The following is a 15010-nucleotide window of genomic DNA, read 5'->3' as shown; positions in this document are numbered from 1 at the left end:
ATAGGACGCAAGTGTAACCTATTCTTGAGTACTGCTCAAGTGTTTGGGATCCACTCTAGGTCAGATTAAAGCAAGAAATTGAAGTATTTCAGAGGCAGGCTGCTAGATTTGTTACCAGTAGGTTTGAAAAGCACATAAGTAATATAGAGATACTTCATTATCTCACATGGGAATTCTTAGGGGAAAGGTGATGCTCTTTTTGAGCAACACTAATGGGGAAATTTAGAGAACTGGCACTTGAAACTAGAGCATAACAATTCTACTGCTGCCAACATACATCTCCCATAAGGATCAAAAAGATAAGATAGGAGAAATTAGGGTTCATACAGTGGAATGTATACAGTCATTTTTCCTTATTTGTGAGTGGAACAGGAAAGGAAATGACTAGTAGTGGTCCAGGGTACCCTCTGACATATACTGTATGGTGGTCTGTGGAGTATGTCTGTAGATGTAGATGACAAATTAGTAAAGATATTATGGATTCTACACATTAATGTGGTGGGATCTTATGTTGTGACATGATGATAAAATGAGGACATCATCAGGTAAGCATTTTAAAACTACCAAGAATACTGGATTTTAAGTTTCTCTGACTTTGTAGCAATATATTATGAATAAGTTTCACAAAGACTCCATATGTACACTCATCTGATGTAGCTTAAAAACAATTATCACACAGTTATATAATCAACAACATAAAATTATCCACTCTTTTTGTTTGTACTAAGTATTTCAGTACCTATTATTGGATTTTTATGAATTCCCTGTGACTCATTTTCATTTCAGCTCTTAGGTCCTTTAACAGTTTTATATACTACAATCTTTTATTTTTATTTGGACCTCTGTTGATAAAATTTATTGATCTGCCATAGGGAGTGGAGTCAGAAAAGTGTGCCAGTTTTTCAAGTGCTTTGAAATCAAAGAAACCAGTGTACACACCAATTCAGTCCACCTTGGCAGATGGTCTTGCTGTCCCAAAGGTGGGATACAATGCATTTGTAACTGCTGCTCCACTGATTGACAAAATGGTGAGTAGTCATTTGGATTGTTTCAAACTGTATGACTGGAACAATCTACATAATAACCAGTACTGTTCATAGTATTTTATTAGTTCAATATTACACTGATGATCTGACTACAGATATCATTTTTTATGTATTATCTAGGGACAATAAATTACTTACTTGATTCATAGTAAAACTGTTTATTGAAAAGTTCAAAAATGAAAAATGGTGTGCAACTAAATTAAGACAAAAAAACTAATACTTACCAAATGGCAACAGACATATGCACACACCAAAAAGGGCACCATAGAAGAAAAGAATTATGACAACAACATTAAAAAAAGAAAATTTCTCAGTGTCTGAGAAGGTAGAAGGGGAAAAACATCAGAAATGAGGAAGTGGAAAACTGAGTACAGAAATCAAGATGTGGCATAAAAGGACAGCAACATTTAATAAAAAGACAAGAAGAAGCAAATGAATGGTTCAGGAGAAAAATACACAAAACATTTAAGAGGGTCATAAAATGAAGATGACTGAGTATTAAATTAGTGGCCAAAGTAATGAAGGAGAGTTAAAATGAAGTGAGGGAGGAATCAAGAGCTAGACAGTAACAACAGTGATTAATATAAAGTGGCCACTTCAAGTAGAACACAATGATTTTTTCAACAGACAACAGTTGTTTCCATCCTCCAACCTTTTTTTTCTTTTGTATTCAACTCAAGACTACTGGATAGTGAGAACTGCATACATGTTGTCGAGAAGCTGCCCTGCAAGTTCCCAGGTACTGATGCTGAGTGGATGAATTCAAACCATCTGTGTTGTGAAGCTATTACCAAGGATATTGTCATTGCATTGCAGAGTGCACTCAATAATAGCTCAATTGGTATTACCAGTATAGATTTCTTGTAGCCATCATGCCTATGTGGAGAGGAAACAGAGGCTTCATGTCAGCTAAAGTACTATAGAACATACTGCATCTCATATTCAGATTTGTCTGGTGGCAGACCACTACATGAATTTACACTATTTGGGAACAAAATGAACACTTTGGTGGCTAAATACAGACTGATTCAGATAGACAGTTACAAACAGATGATGAAATGCTGATTCACATGTAGTAACTGTAAAATTTGAATGCTGACTTCAGACTGCCTGTGACACTGTGCATCATGCTTATTTATAGATAAGCATAATATTATAAATCACAAAATATTGATGCACAGACTGTTACATTTTGAGTATTAACACCAAAATCAGGAAAATTAAGACACAAAAATACAATAGGTAATGACATAAATTTAACTAATACCTGTATAACTAGAAAATGGCAAAAATAATAAATAATACTTTATGAGGTTCATTTTAATGTACATAGGGATTCTCAAAGCCTACCAAAACTTTCAAGAAAGTGAAACGTTCCAATTTGTTTAATTAAAAAACTAAAAAGTTATTTTGTTGTAAATAGGAACTTTTGGAATCAGTAAAACCAGTGCTGCAAGACTACAGTACTGAATTTTGAAAATAGTCACAATTCAATAGTGAAACTAACTAAAACACAAAAAGTTTGAATACAAGTATGTTTTGGCATACAATTTTTTTTTGGAGAAAGTAAAATGTTTGATGAAAAGATGAGACTGGGGTCTTTTAAATGAGATATGCTAATTTAGAAATGAACAGCTATTTGCCCACTGAAAATTTCTCCTTCACAAGACTTGTACATATTGTAAACCACAAATGTTTCTTTCAACATAATGTATCTACAAGTATCAAATGTATTACCATCATCAGTCATCAGGAAACTATCCAGTGAATAACAAATTTTGATGAAATACAGTATTAATGAAAAATTGGCTATTTTGTGTGCCTATCATAAATGCACCATCAACAAAATGAGATCAAATACAGAAAAAAAATGTATTAATGTCAGTAGTGTATGAGAACTCTTTAGCAAATTATACAGTTAATATTCATTAATTATAGACAAGGCAATGGCAAATTCTATGTTGATAATTCTTTTCCCCATCTCAAACTATATTTACAAAATTTTTTTGTATATATTAAGCAGAGGTGATAATGTCTACTCTTTCTTCAAAACAAGAAAATTATTTAAACTTTCTGGCAGATTAAAACTGTGTGCCAGACCACGACTCGAGGGCAAGTGCTCTGTTGAGTGAGCTACTCAAGCATGATTCATGACCCATCCTCACAGATTTACTTCTGCCATTACCTCATCTTCTACCCTCCAAAATTCTCAGAAGTTCTCCTGCAAAATTTACAAGACTAGCACTCTCAGAAGGAATGATATAGAGGAGCCATGGCTTAGCCACACCTGGGGGGTGTTTTCAAAATGAAATTCTCACTCTGCAGTGGAGTGTGCTTAGTTTGTAGAGCACTAGCCCATGGAAGGCGAAGGTCCCAAGTTCGAGTCTTGGTCCAGCACACAGTTTTAAACATCCAGGAAGTTTCATATCAGCACACCCTCTGCTGCAGAGTGAAAATTTCATTCTGGAGAAAATGATTCATCATAATGACAGATGGTTGGCTGCAACATATATATCTAAAAGGTATCTGAATCAGTAGTATGAACCATATTTAATCAAATTGCTTTGACAATTGCTGCAAGGAAAATAAAATGGTTTAAGTTTACTTTTGAAACTTGTTCATTTTGCTTTATTTTATGTAATTTGATAGGTTGTATTATAATTTAAATGCAATGTGTAAACTTATTTATGATAGCATGCTACTCTGGACTGAATCATGTGTATAATGTAGGTGCTTTCTATGTTATAGCTACACAAATATTTGTTTTCCCATAATCTTGAGGTGTTTAAAAGATGATGTTGTTCAAACAGGTTGGATTGCATAGTAAGCCAAGTAGACTTCATTTATTTTTATTTCATTATTTCATATACTTTGTGCATGTTTTATTCATAGAATACTAAGTTCCTCAGCAGTGTACAGTCAACCTCTGCTGTGAAATGAATGTAAATGTGCATAGTGGCATAAGCCATTTGTGGTTGCAGCATACATTGTTTCAACTTTAATTCTGTTTCCTATTGCTACTGAGTTGCTCAGTATGCTCTATACTGGATGACTGGCATTTATTTGCAGGCAGAGTAATGCTGTTACATTTATCACTAATACAGACTGGCTACTGTTGAACTACGTTGGTGCAGTCAACGGCTGTGTACCACTTTTAGACTCATGAGCCAATACACGTGGTTCTTTATCAACCTCATTTAGCAGCTTCTAGTCTTCATTCTCTCCGTGTTGGCATTTAATTAGTTGGTTAGTGAATGATTTCTCTTGCATGATAGCTGAAAAACTTTGCTTATGGATTTGTTCATATTGTTTTCATGAGCATTCAGGGACTATAGCATCCCATAAATAAGAATATATATGCCACACAGTGCTGTTGACATCTGTTGGTTCTTTACCTTCACCATATGGGCCAGCATACATACCTCATATGGAAGGAATGGTAACATCTTCTTAGGTCCGTGTTTCAAAAAGTCTCAGCAAGAAAGTATCAACTATCAAGCTGGGAAAGTATGGTCATGAAAGATGCACTCAGTTACTTCTGAAGCAAAACTCTATCAGAATTTTTTTAAAAAAATTACAGAATTAAGCTAAAAAAATTTGGAGCTATCAGAGTAGCAAACTCAGAAAGTGACTTCTATAGTATGGCTGTTGAGGAGATTTCTCCATTTAATTGGCCACCAATGTGAATTTAATGATTTACACACTTAAGAAGGCACTGGCCTGAAGGAGACAATGGCAACAGCCTAAACAGTTAATAAAGTAGGTAAGAGGCAATATTGTTAACTTGTTTGTATATAAAAACTCAGACCATGCAGATTTGTGTGGCCAGTTTGTCTGATTTCAACAAACCCTTGCTATATGCCATTGTTTGTACCATGGTGCTCATATATCCAAGTGGAGTAGGAGTGCTGCTCTGGTATGCTTTTGGAAACATTCTGAACATGGTGGTGACACATGCCAGACCTCTTGTGTTGACTCATATGTGTAGGCTCTTTCTTCCAATGCCTCTTAAGATGTTCATACTCTACCATGAGGGTGATCGTGCAATGAACTAGAAATCTGAACTGTCCTACAGTTTATCTGCACCCACTCATGGCATTCAATAAAAATGTTGGTTGGGTGCCTGAGCTATTTCAAATGACTGCACTATTCATAAAATCTAATCAAGAGAAAGATTCTCAAATTTCAGTGCCTCTTTGAAAATTTCCAGACTGGGAGATAACTGTACAATACTATCTTATATTAAGGGATCTGCATAGAAATATTCACAGTCTGGATTTTTATGCGTGAAACTATTCTTTCTAGGGTGTTCTTGTAAGTTGGTAATCAACAAATTACTATAACTGGCCAAGTTGTTTATTCTACTGATGAAGTTATAATCTAATGACTACAACAGGATATTTTTGTAAAAAAGCAGATGATAGTTCACACATTTCCCTAAATGATAGTACTACTTCTACAGACAAGGATGTAAACCCTCTGAGCAGGAATATATGTTTCAGAGAGGCTTGGGAAAGAAACAGTGAGTGCTGTAAGCTATTGTCCAAAAGCTTCGAAATGTTAATGCAACATTAAAAGCTCATTCATTATCCTACAAACTTCCTTTTTCTTTCATTAACCATTTTTCAAAGTGTCAGTTCAAAGTTTTTTCATGATATCATTGAAACAGTACAAAATACAAAAACATTTAAGCACATAAAACCCTTTTGGAAATCCATGCTGTTTTGATGACATCACCAGAAAACTCTCTTCCAAAACTGATAATATGAAAAATGCTTAAGGAAAGAAAATGGATATCTATAGGAAAATGGATAAGTTTTCAATGTTTCAGTGAGTGGAAAAATAATTTTTCTTATATTATAACTCTGAATAGAATATGGTGTTGTGGGTTGGCAAGAGAGCCAACCCGGTACTGCTAGAGGAAGCCAAAAGGCACGCGTTTTAGCTCACGCAGACTGGTGTGAGGTCTGGAACAGGTCAAGGAAATTAGACTTTAGCAAAAAACGTACGTTGCTGCTGGAATACTTAACTTTAATCCATAAATGGTGAACATTGCTCTTGATGGTACATTATTCATAATCTCAATAGTAACTGGTAATGTCGCCTTGCTAGGTCATAGCAAATGACATAGCTGAAGACTATGCTAACTATCGTCTCGGCAATTGAGAGCGTATTTTGTCAGTGAACCATCGCTAGCAAAGTCGATTGAACAACTGGGGCAAGTGCCAGGAAGTCTCTCTAGACCTGCCGTGTGGCGACGCTCGGTCTGCAATCACTGATAGTGGCGATACGCGGGTCCGACGTATACTAACGGACCGCGGCCGATTTAAAGGCTACCACCTAGCAAGTGTGGTGTCTGGTGGTGACACCACATTCCTCCCCCACAAATCGGCGTACAGTTGTGGCATAAAGCTTCCGCCTGACGTGAGGAGGACCCTATATTGACGTATGCGACGAGGTGGGGAGCCTAACAACAGGTGAGGCTGTGCCACCCGCACCCTGCCATTCAGACCGAGGGGAGCTGGGAAACGCCTGAAAACCTGCTCCAGGGTGCACGCCAACATGTGGTGTATGCGCCCGTAGAGAGACAGGAGGGGCCGAAGGGTCGACCTCCATTGGGCCGGGGCACCCGACGGGCGAAGACGACATATGGTCCGGAGCGGGCAAGAGTTCCATGTCGGAGGACAGCTGGTCACGGGAAGCGATCGGCGGTGTGTGACCCAGGGAGGCGCCCGGCGGTTGCAGCGGCGTGTCCACTGTGGGCGTCGCCGGCGGGAGAACAGGCGGCAGCGGCGGTAGTGGCGCGTCGCTATGGGGCAAAATGGAAGGCAGTGTTGGTAACACCTGGGGCTGAGGCGAGCCAGTAGATGGGTCCCCAGGGCGCTGGCTGGACGGCACCATCGCTGAAAGCAGATGGGGAGTGGCAGATCCCATGCGACGACAGAGGCGCAGCTGATTGAAATGCCGACGCACCTCACCAGAGGCCCCCAAAACCAGATTCATAGCCCAGCCGAGGCAGCGAAGAATGAGCCCTTCGAGCCAACGCCATGAACCTCGATAGTTGTGATAGTAGGCAAGATCGCCTGGGGCAAAAGCAGGTGTCTGCCGCTGCACAGGAACCTGATGCGGCGTATGTAGCAAAGACGTCAAGGTGCGATGAGGGCGACCGTGGAGCAACTCGGCCGGCGAGCGACCATCTCGTGGCTGAGAGCGATACGAGGACAAAAAGAGCAATAACACGTCCTCCCGAGAATGAGACTCTTTCAACTTCAACATCTGTGACTTGAAAGTCCTGACCAAACGTTCAGCGGCTCCATTTGACTGTGGCGAAAACAGATGTTGAATACCATTGTCCTTGCAGAATGACAAATTCTGCAGACATGAATTGTGGGCCATTGTCGGAAACAATAGTCTGTGGAAGACCTTCAATGCAAAAGATAGCGGATAACGCTTGGATGGTGGCAGATGACGTCGTGGAAGACATCCGGACAACAAAAGGAAAATTACTGAATGAATCTACCACAACCAACCATCAAGCATTCCAGAATGGACCAGCAAAATCGATGTGTAAGCGTTGCCAAGGGGAAGTGGCTTTTGGCCATGCAAAAAATTTCCGCGGTGGTGCTGATTGTTGTTCGGCACACACCATGCAAGAAGAGCACATATTCGTAATCGCGGCATCGATTCCGAACCAAGTACAGTGCTGACGAGCAAGTTTTTTCGTTCTCACTATACCCCAATGTCCTTGGTGGAGAAGCAGTAAGACAGAGGACTGTAACGAACGTGGGACCACGACCCTGGACTGATCATTATCAGAACGCAACAGCAAAACACCACGTCGTACAAAAAGTCTCTCCTTGTGAGCAAAAAATCGGCGAACCAACGGATCCCCGACCCGTGACTTTGACAAGGGCCATTGCGTAGCAACAAAACGCAGAACGGTAGCAAGGACAGGGTCGGCAGCTGTGGCTGTAGCTACACGACGAAAATCAATCGAAAACGATTCGACTACATCATCAGTTTCCGAATCAATGAACATGCAAGCAAGTTTGGAGGAATCGAATGCTCTATCCTCAGCAACAGGCAAATGGGACAACGCATCGGTGTTTCCGTGCTTAGGAGTGGACTGGTACAAGATATCGTAGCGGTACTGCGAGAGGAAAAGAGACCAGCGAATGAATTTCTGCACTGTACATGGAGGTACAGGCTTGGTGGGATGAAAAAGCGATGTCAAAGGTTTGTGGTCTGTGATGATGGTAAAGTGACGACCATACAAGAAATCATGAAACTTTGTAAGACCAAATACGAGAGCCAATGCTTCTTTCTCGATCTGTGAATAATGTCTTTGCGCAGACGAGAGCAATTTGGACGCAAAGGCAATAGGGTGATCGTGTGAACCATCTTTGTGTGCAAGCACAGCACCGATTCCGAAATCTGATGCATCCACCATCAACAAAAGGGGCTTCCGGGGATCGAATGGCGTAAGGCAAGTATCGGAAATCAATGCCGATTTCAACTGGCGAAAGGTGCGTTCGCATTCCATCGTCCAGACGAATGGAACGCCTTTATGGCGTAAGCGATGAAGCGGAGCTGAAATGGAAGGGGCGTGGGGGATATATTTATTATAGTAATTTATTTTTCCCAGCACACTCTGTAGCTGCTTCAAATTCTGCGGCGAAGGCAAGTCTTGTATGGCACGGAGGTGCTTTGGACTGGGATTTATGCCTTGGGCATTGAGTACATGTCCCAGATAAGGTAAGTCACGAGCAAAAAACACAAATTTGTCCTTCCGCAAGCGAAGACCATTTTGTCGCAAGACCTGAAATAATGTTCTGAGATTGGCTAAATGTTCTTCTTCCGTCTTTCCGGAGATCACAATATCGTCCAGATAGTTTTCTGCAGTAGGGACCGACGCACAAACAGTTTGTAGATATTGCTGAAACAATGCAGGGGCGGATGCACACCCGAATGGCAGTCATTTGAATCGATACCAAGATGCGTGTTAACCACCAAAACGCGCTGGTATTCTTCGTCCACCGGTATTTGCAAGTACGCATCCGTGAGGTCCAACTTCGAAAAATATTGACCCGGGCACAATTTGTCAAAAAGATCTTCCGGGCAGGGTAAACGAAAAGTTGCAGTCACTAGTTGTGGATTCACTGTTGCCTTGAAGTCCATGCAAAGTCTCAATTTTCCGAAAGGTTTTTGCAAAATTACTAAGGGTGATGTCCAGAGAGAAGCCTGCACACGTTCAATTACACCTTGTGATTCCAAATCGTGTAATGTTTTTGCGACCTCATCACGCACTGCATGGGGAAAATTGCGCGCTCTGAAAAAATTTCGGTTGCGCGTTTACTTTCAGTTCCAAATGTGCTTTATAGTTCTTAGCACAACCGAGGCCCGGTGCAAAAATGTCTGCAAATTCCTCACATAGACGAGAAAAACTGGCTGAAGGCACAGTCTGGTTCACTGATAGGGCCTGATTTACTATAGACAAGTTAAACAACTGAAATAAATCGAAATCAAACAAGTTCACTGCAGAAGAAGAACGAAGGACGAAGGACGTAAAATGACACAAGTTTTGTTTGTCCCTTGTGTGTGGCAAGAAGGCTGCACTGTCCTAACACAGGGAGCTCGTGACCTAAATAGGTACATAACTTAACATTTGCGGCACACAACGGAGGTGTGCCCAGCTATTTGTATGTGTCTTGATTGATCAGTGAAACTGCAGCCCCGGTATCGAGCTGGAACGGTATCACTTTGCCTTTAATGCCCAAGTCCACAAGAAGTTTATTGTCCTGCTGTTGACAAGAACGACTGTCTCGTGCAACGTGAACTGACACTGGTACAAAATCACTTGCGACTTGACGGGAGTTCCTGCGATGTCGACGCACTCTATTTGTGGGACGAACACAGTCACTGTTAGAGAGAGTGGCACTGGGTGGAGTGGCATGAACTATATGAATTTCCATGGGCGAAGTGTCGCGAGCCTGAGTATCCTTGTTTCGATTCTGATTCCGGCGTGAAGCAAAGGGCCTGGAATGAGTTTGAGTTTCCAATCTGAGCTTTTTCTGGCAAACACTTTGAACATGTCCTTTTTTATTACAGAAAAAGCAAATAGCTTGGCGTGATGGGCAATTCTCACACGAATGTCTAGTAGCATACCGTGGGCATGATTTTAGCACTGCATTTGCTTGCCGGCACGGTACACGTGGCTGAGAGACTGGTGGCTTTGGTGCGGCTGGGCGCGAGGACTGTTTACTGTTCCGTGCAGCTCGCCCGGTGGGCCAGTTAACCCGACAAACGGGTGGCGAAGTTTCAAATGATTCCTGAGCAAAGTCAAGTGTGTCCTGCCAATCCAATATGTCCATCACTTGTTGAAGGAAGGGATTGACTAGTTTCAAAATCTGTTCCCGTATACGAACATCAGAAACATTCTGTGCAATTGCATCACGTACCATAGTATCTGAATAAGGGAGTTCACATTGACACTCAAAAGCACAATCCCTAGTAAGGCCTTGTAAGGTTGCAACCCACTCCCTATTTCGTCGTAGGACAGAGTTGCGACGTCATGGCGGGGAAATTATTTGACTATCACACGGTAAGTTTGTACCCCAATGGAGAGAAGGAGAAAAGTCTGCCGCTCGTTACCTTGAATTCTGTAGGTGGCGAGATGGAATCCAAATTGGCGTGACCACTCCGTCCAGCTTTCCAGTGCAGCATCAAAAGGACGAAAAGTTGGTGCAACTGCGTGTTGTGGCTGCGTGAGCGGTGGAGCGGCGGCTGCCGCATCGTTTTGCATTGCACGTCGACCCTGGACGAGCTGTCCAAGGGCATCCAGTAAGGCCTGCGTCTCCTGATTCTGTAAGCAATAAAATTCGGACAGTACATCTGGAGATGGTGGCGAAGCCATTACACAAGTAAATCAGTGCAGTATAGTTACGAACGTGGTGTGGCCTCGTCGCCAAATGTTGTGGGTTGGCAAGAGAGCCAACCCAGTACTACTAGAGGAAGCCGAAAGGCACGCGTTTTAGCTCACACAGGCTGGCGTGAGGTCTGGAACAGGTCAAGGAAATTAGACTTTAGCAAAAAAACGTATGTTGCTGCTGGAATACTTAACTTTAATCCATAAATGGTGAACATCGCTCTTGATGGTACATTATTCATAATCTCAATAGTAACTGGTAATGTCGCATTGCTAGGTCATAGCAAATGACATAGCTGAAGACTATGCTAACTATCGTCTCGGCAACTGAGAGCGTATTTTGTCAGTGAACCATCACTAGCAAAGTCGATTGAACAACTGGGGCGAGTGCCAGGAAGTCTCTCTAAACCTGCCGTGTGGCGACGCTCGGTCTGCAATCACTGATAGTGGCGATACGCGGGTCCGACGTATACTAAGGGACCGCGGCCGATTTAAAGGCTACCACCTAGCAAGTGTGGTGTCTGGCGGTGACACCACATATGGCACTGCAGTTGGTAATGCCTACATAACACAAGTATCGAGCACAGTTGTTACATCAGCTACTGCTGCTACAAAGGCAGCTTATCAAGACTTAAGTGAGTTTGAATGTGATGTTGTAGTCAGTGCATGGATGATGGGACACAGCATCTCTGAGGTAGCGATGAAGTTGGGATTTTCTTGTATGACCACTTCATGAGTGTACCGTGAATATCAGGAATCTGATAAAACATCAAATCTCAAACTTTGCTGCAGCCGGAAAAAGATCCTGCAAGAACAGGACCAACAATGACTGAAGAGAATTGTTCAATGTGAAAGAAGTGCTGCCTTCAACAAATTGCTGCAAATTTCAATGCTTGGCCATCAACAAGTGTCAGCATGCAAACCATTCAATGAAAAATCAGTATGGGCTTTCAGAGCTGAAGGCCCACTCATGTACCCTGGATGATGGTATGACACAAAGCTTTATGTCTTGCCTGGGCCATAAACACCAACATTGGACTGTTGATGACTGGAAACTTGTTGCCTGGTCGGAAGTGTTTCATTTCAAATTGTATCAAGTGGATGGATGTGTATGGGTACAGAGACAACCTCATGAATCCACGGATCCTGCATGTCAGCAGGAGACTGTTCAAGTGAGTGGAGGCATTGTAATGGTGTGGGGCATGTGTAGTTGGAGTGATATGAGACCCTTGATACATCTCGATATGACTCTGACAGGTAACATGTACATAAGTATCCTGACCGATCACCTGCATCCATTCGTGCGCATTGTGCATTCCAACAGACTTGGGCAATTCCATTAGGGCAATGTGACACGCCACATGTCCAGAATTCCTACAGAGTGGCTCCAGGAACACTCTCCTGAGTTAAAGCACTTCTGTTGGCCACCCAACTCCCCAGACATGAACATTATTGAACATATCTGGGATGCCTTGCAATGTGCTGTTCAGAAGAAATCTCCACCCCGTCATACTCTTATGGCTTATGGATTTATGGACAGCCCTGCAGGATTCATGGTGTCAATTCCCTGCAGCACTACTTCAGACATTAGTCAAGTCCATGCCACGTCATGTTGTGGCACTTCTGCATGCTCGCAGGGGCCCTACACAATATTAAGCAGGTGTTCCAGTTCCTTTGGCTCTTCAGTGTAAATGCTGTAAAAGCCACATTACACATGAGCCAAAACATTAGGCATTTCCCAGTGTGAGATGCACATGACCTGATGGCACTATGGGCACATGACGTGCTAAGGAAAGCATATAAGCACAAAAGAGACAAACGAGGAATCATTCTAGTGAAGACACAGGCTACAAATGGGGAAATCCACTGATGCAAGTGAGTTTGACAGAGGCTAGATGTTACGGCACAATGCCTGGGTATGAGCATCCCTGAAACAGTGAAACTGGCTAGTTGTTTAAGTGCTACAGTCATGAGCATCTGTGGAAAGTAGTTGAAGGACAGAGAAACCATGACCAGATGAGAAGCTATTGGATTTTCATGCCGCATCACAGAATGTGGAAGTTGGAGGCTTGCACACTCTGTGAAGCAGGACAGGTGGCAATGAGGCAGATGACAGGGTACAATACCAGTGTGGGTATAAGTGATTTAGATCACACCATTCATTGCACATTGTTGAACATTATGCCCTGCAGCAAATGACCCATATATGTTCCTATCTTGACCCAATGCCATCATCAGTTAAGATTCCAGTGAGCATGAGATTATCAAGATTAGTCACAGGTCAATGGAAATGTCAACTGGATGGATGAATTCTCTTTCATCTTACACTAGGTTGATGGTCATGTGTGGATACACTGTCAAGCAGGTGAACAGCTGCTCAGATGCATACACACAAGCTGCTAATGAAGGACATTCATCTCAGCTGTGATGGTACCTGTGGTAGTAATCAAAGGCACCATGACAGCTGTGGAGAACATTAACTTTACTGTGGACCATCAACTTCCCTTTATGCTTGATATTTTCCTGAACTGTGATGATGTCTTCTAGCAGGATACCTGTCTGCATTATAAGGCCAAAATCAAGATACAGTGGTTTGAAAAGCATGACAGTGATCTCATGTTGATGTCTTGGACACCAAATTTGCCTGATCTAAATGTAATGAAACACATCTGGGAAGCTATCTGGTGCTACCTTAGTGTCCAAAAAACTCCAACCCATAATTTAAGGGAATTGTGTGACCTGTACATAGACATTTAGTGTTGTATATCTCTGAATTTTTATGAATGCTGCATTGAATCCATGCCATGCATTGCTGTATTACACTTCAAAGATGGGCAAACATGCCACTAAGCAACCGATCATAACATTTTGGTTTGTTAGTGTATTGCCCTTGAACATTTGTTCTAAGATGACAACATAATTTTAGGTAGTTGTGAAGGAAGAATGGATTGCTGTTGCCATCTTGCGGCTTGTGGAGTTAGAAAAATGTGTTGTGGAAGGTGCTGGGGCAGCTGGACTAGCAGCAATACTTGCAGGTCACTTACCTGAATATAAAGGCAAGAGGTTAGTGATAACTTAGTAGTAGTAATTTAATTGTGATGGGATAATTTTACAATGCTTTAGGATATGTCAGATTAATACAAGAAAAACTTAAGTCATATGTGTGAATATATGCATATATGTTTAATGAGGAAAGGACGGCTGGTTGGCCATGACCTTGCTAAAGGAATCATCCCAGTATTTGCCTTAAGTGCTTTTGGAAAACCATAGAAAACCTCAATTAGGACGCTTTGACAGAACATTAATCTCCATCCTCCTGAATCTGATGTCAGTGCTTAACAAATGCATTACCTCAGCTATACATAATTTGCCGTGCTCTCATGTTTATGTCTATACATAGTGGAACAAGTTGACTTAGTAACATAAAAAATATTAATACACTGTCCATTTAGTCTGTTTCTGTACTATATGAAGCAGCAGTACTTTCAAGTATTCCAGTAATGGTAAATAATATGATGATGTTTCAATGTAAAACAGCATATTTCTCCCTTCTTTGCTAGAATGATCACCATGCACAAAATCAATCACTTAATTCCATAAACTGCCAGCTTTTTTTGCAGCACATCAAACTACTGCAGTTTTTTATCTGACACAATATAATTTAAGAAAAGAAAGTATTTTTCTCCAGGTAATCTGTTTTCACTAATAATATTTGTACTTTAAAAGTACGACTTACTAAGAGCAACTGCATTTCCATGACTGCAGCAGTGCAAAGTCTCAGGTTGTCCAACTAGGACATTTGATAGCTGAGTAATTGTTGATTTTCTTTAATGCTTTAATGACACCAGAATATTAGGATTTGAAGAGTATTGATTCTGTTAATATCTGGAAAAGAGCATATATAGAACAGAGATAGCACAGTTGCCAAATAAAGAAAAATTTTATTAAAGGACTTATTAGATTCAATGTACATTATTATAGATATTACTCAGAGGAGCATCTTATAAGTAACGTTGTTTTTAATGTAAACTACTCAAAG

The 15010-nt window shown here is 41.4% G+C and overlaps 1 protein-coding gene across 1 annotated transcript in view; it reads left to right on the top strand.

The window, feature by feature from the left end:
- LOC126470041 (L-threonine ammonia-lyase) overlaps positions 1-15010 on the top strand; it is a 217972-nt gene that overhangs the window by 163226 nt on the left and 39736 nt on the right. Inside the window, exons 6-7 of the mRNA XM_050097537.1 lie at positions 873-1028; positions 13898-14034. Of these exons, the coding sequence (XP_049953494.1) occupies positions 873-1028; positions 13898-14034 (293 nt within the window). The remainder of the gene's footprint in view (positions 1-872; positions 1029-13897; positions 14035-15010) is intronic.

The sequence above is a fragment of the Schistocerca serialis genome, chromosome 3, assembly GCF_023864345.2.
Source record: "Schistocerca serialis cubense isolate TAMUIC-IGC-003099 chromosome 3, iqSchSeri2.2, whole genome shotgun sequence".
Taxonomy (NCBI): Eukaryota; Metazoa; Arthropoda; class Insecta; order Orthoptera; family Acrididae; genus Schistocerca; species Schistocerca serialis.
This window is presented reverse-complemented; position numbering and strand designations above follow the sequence as displayed.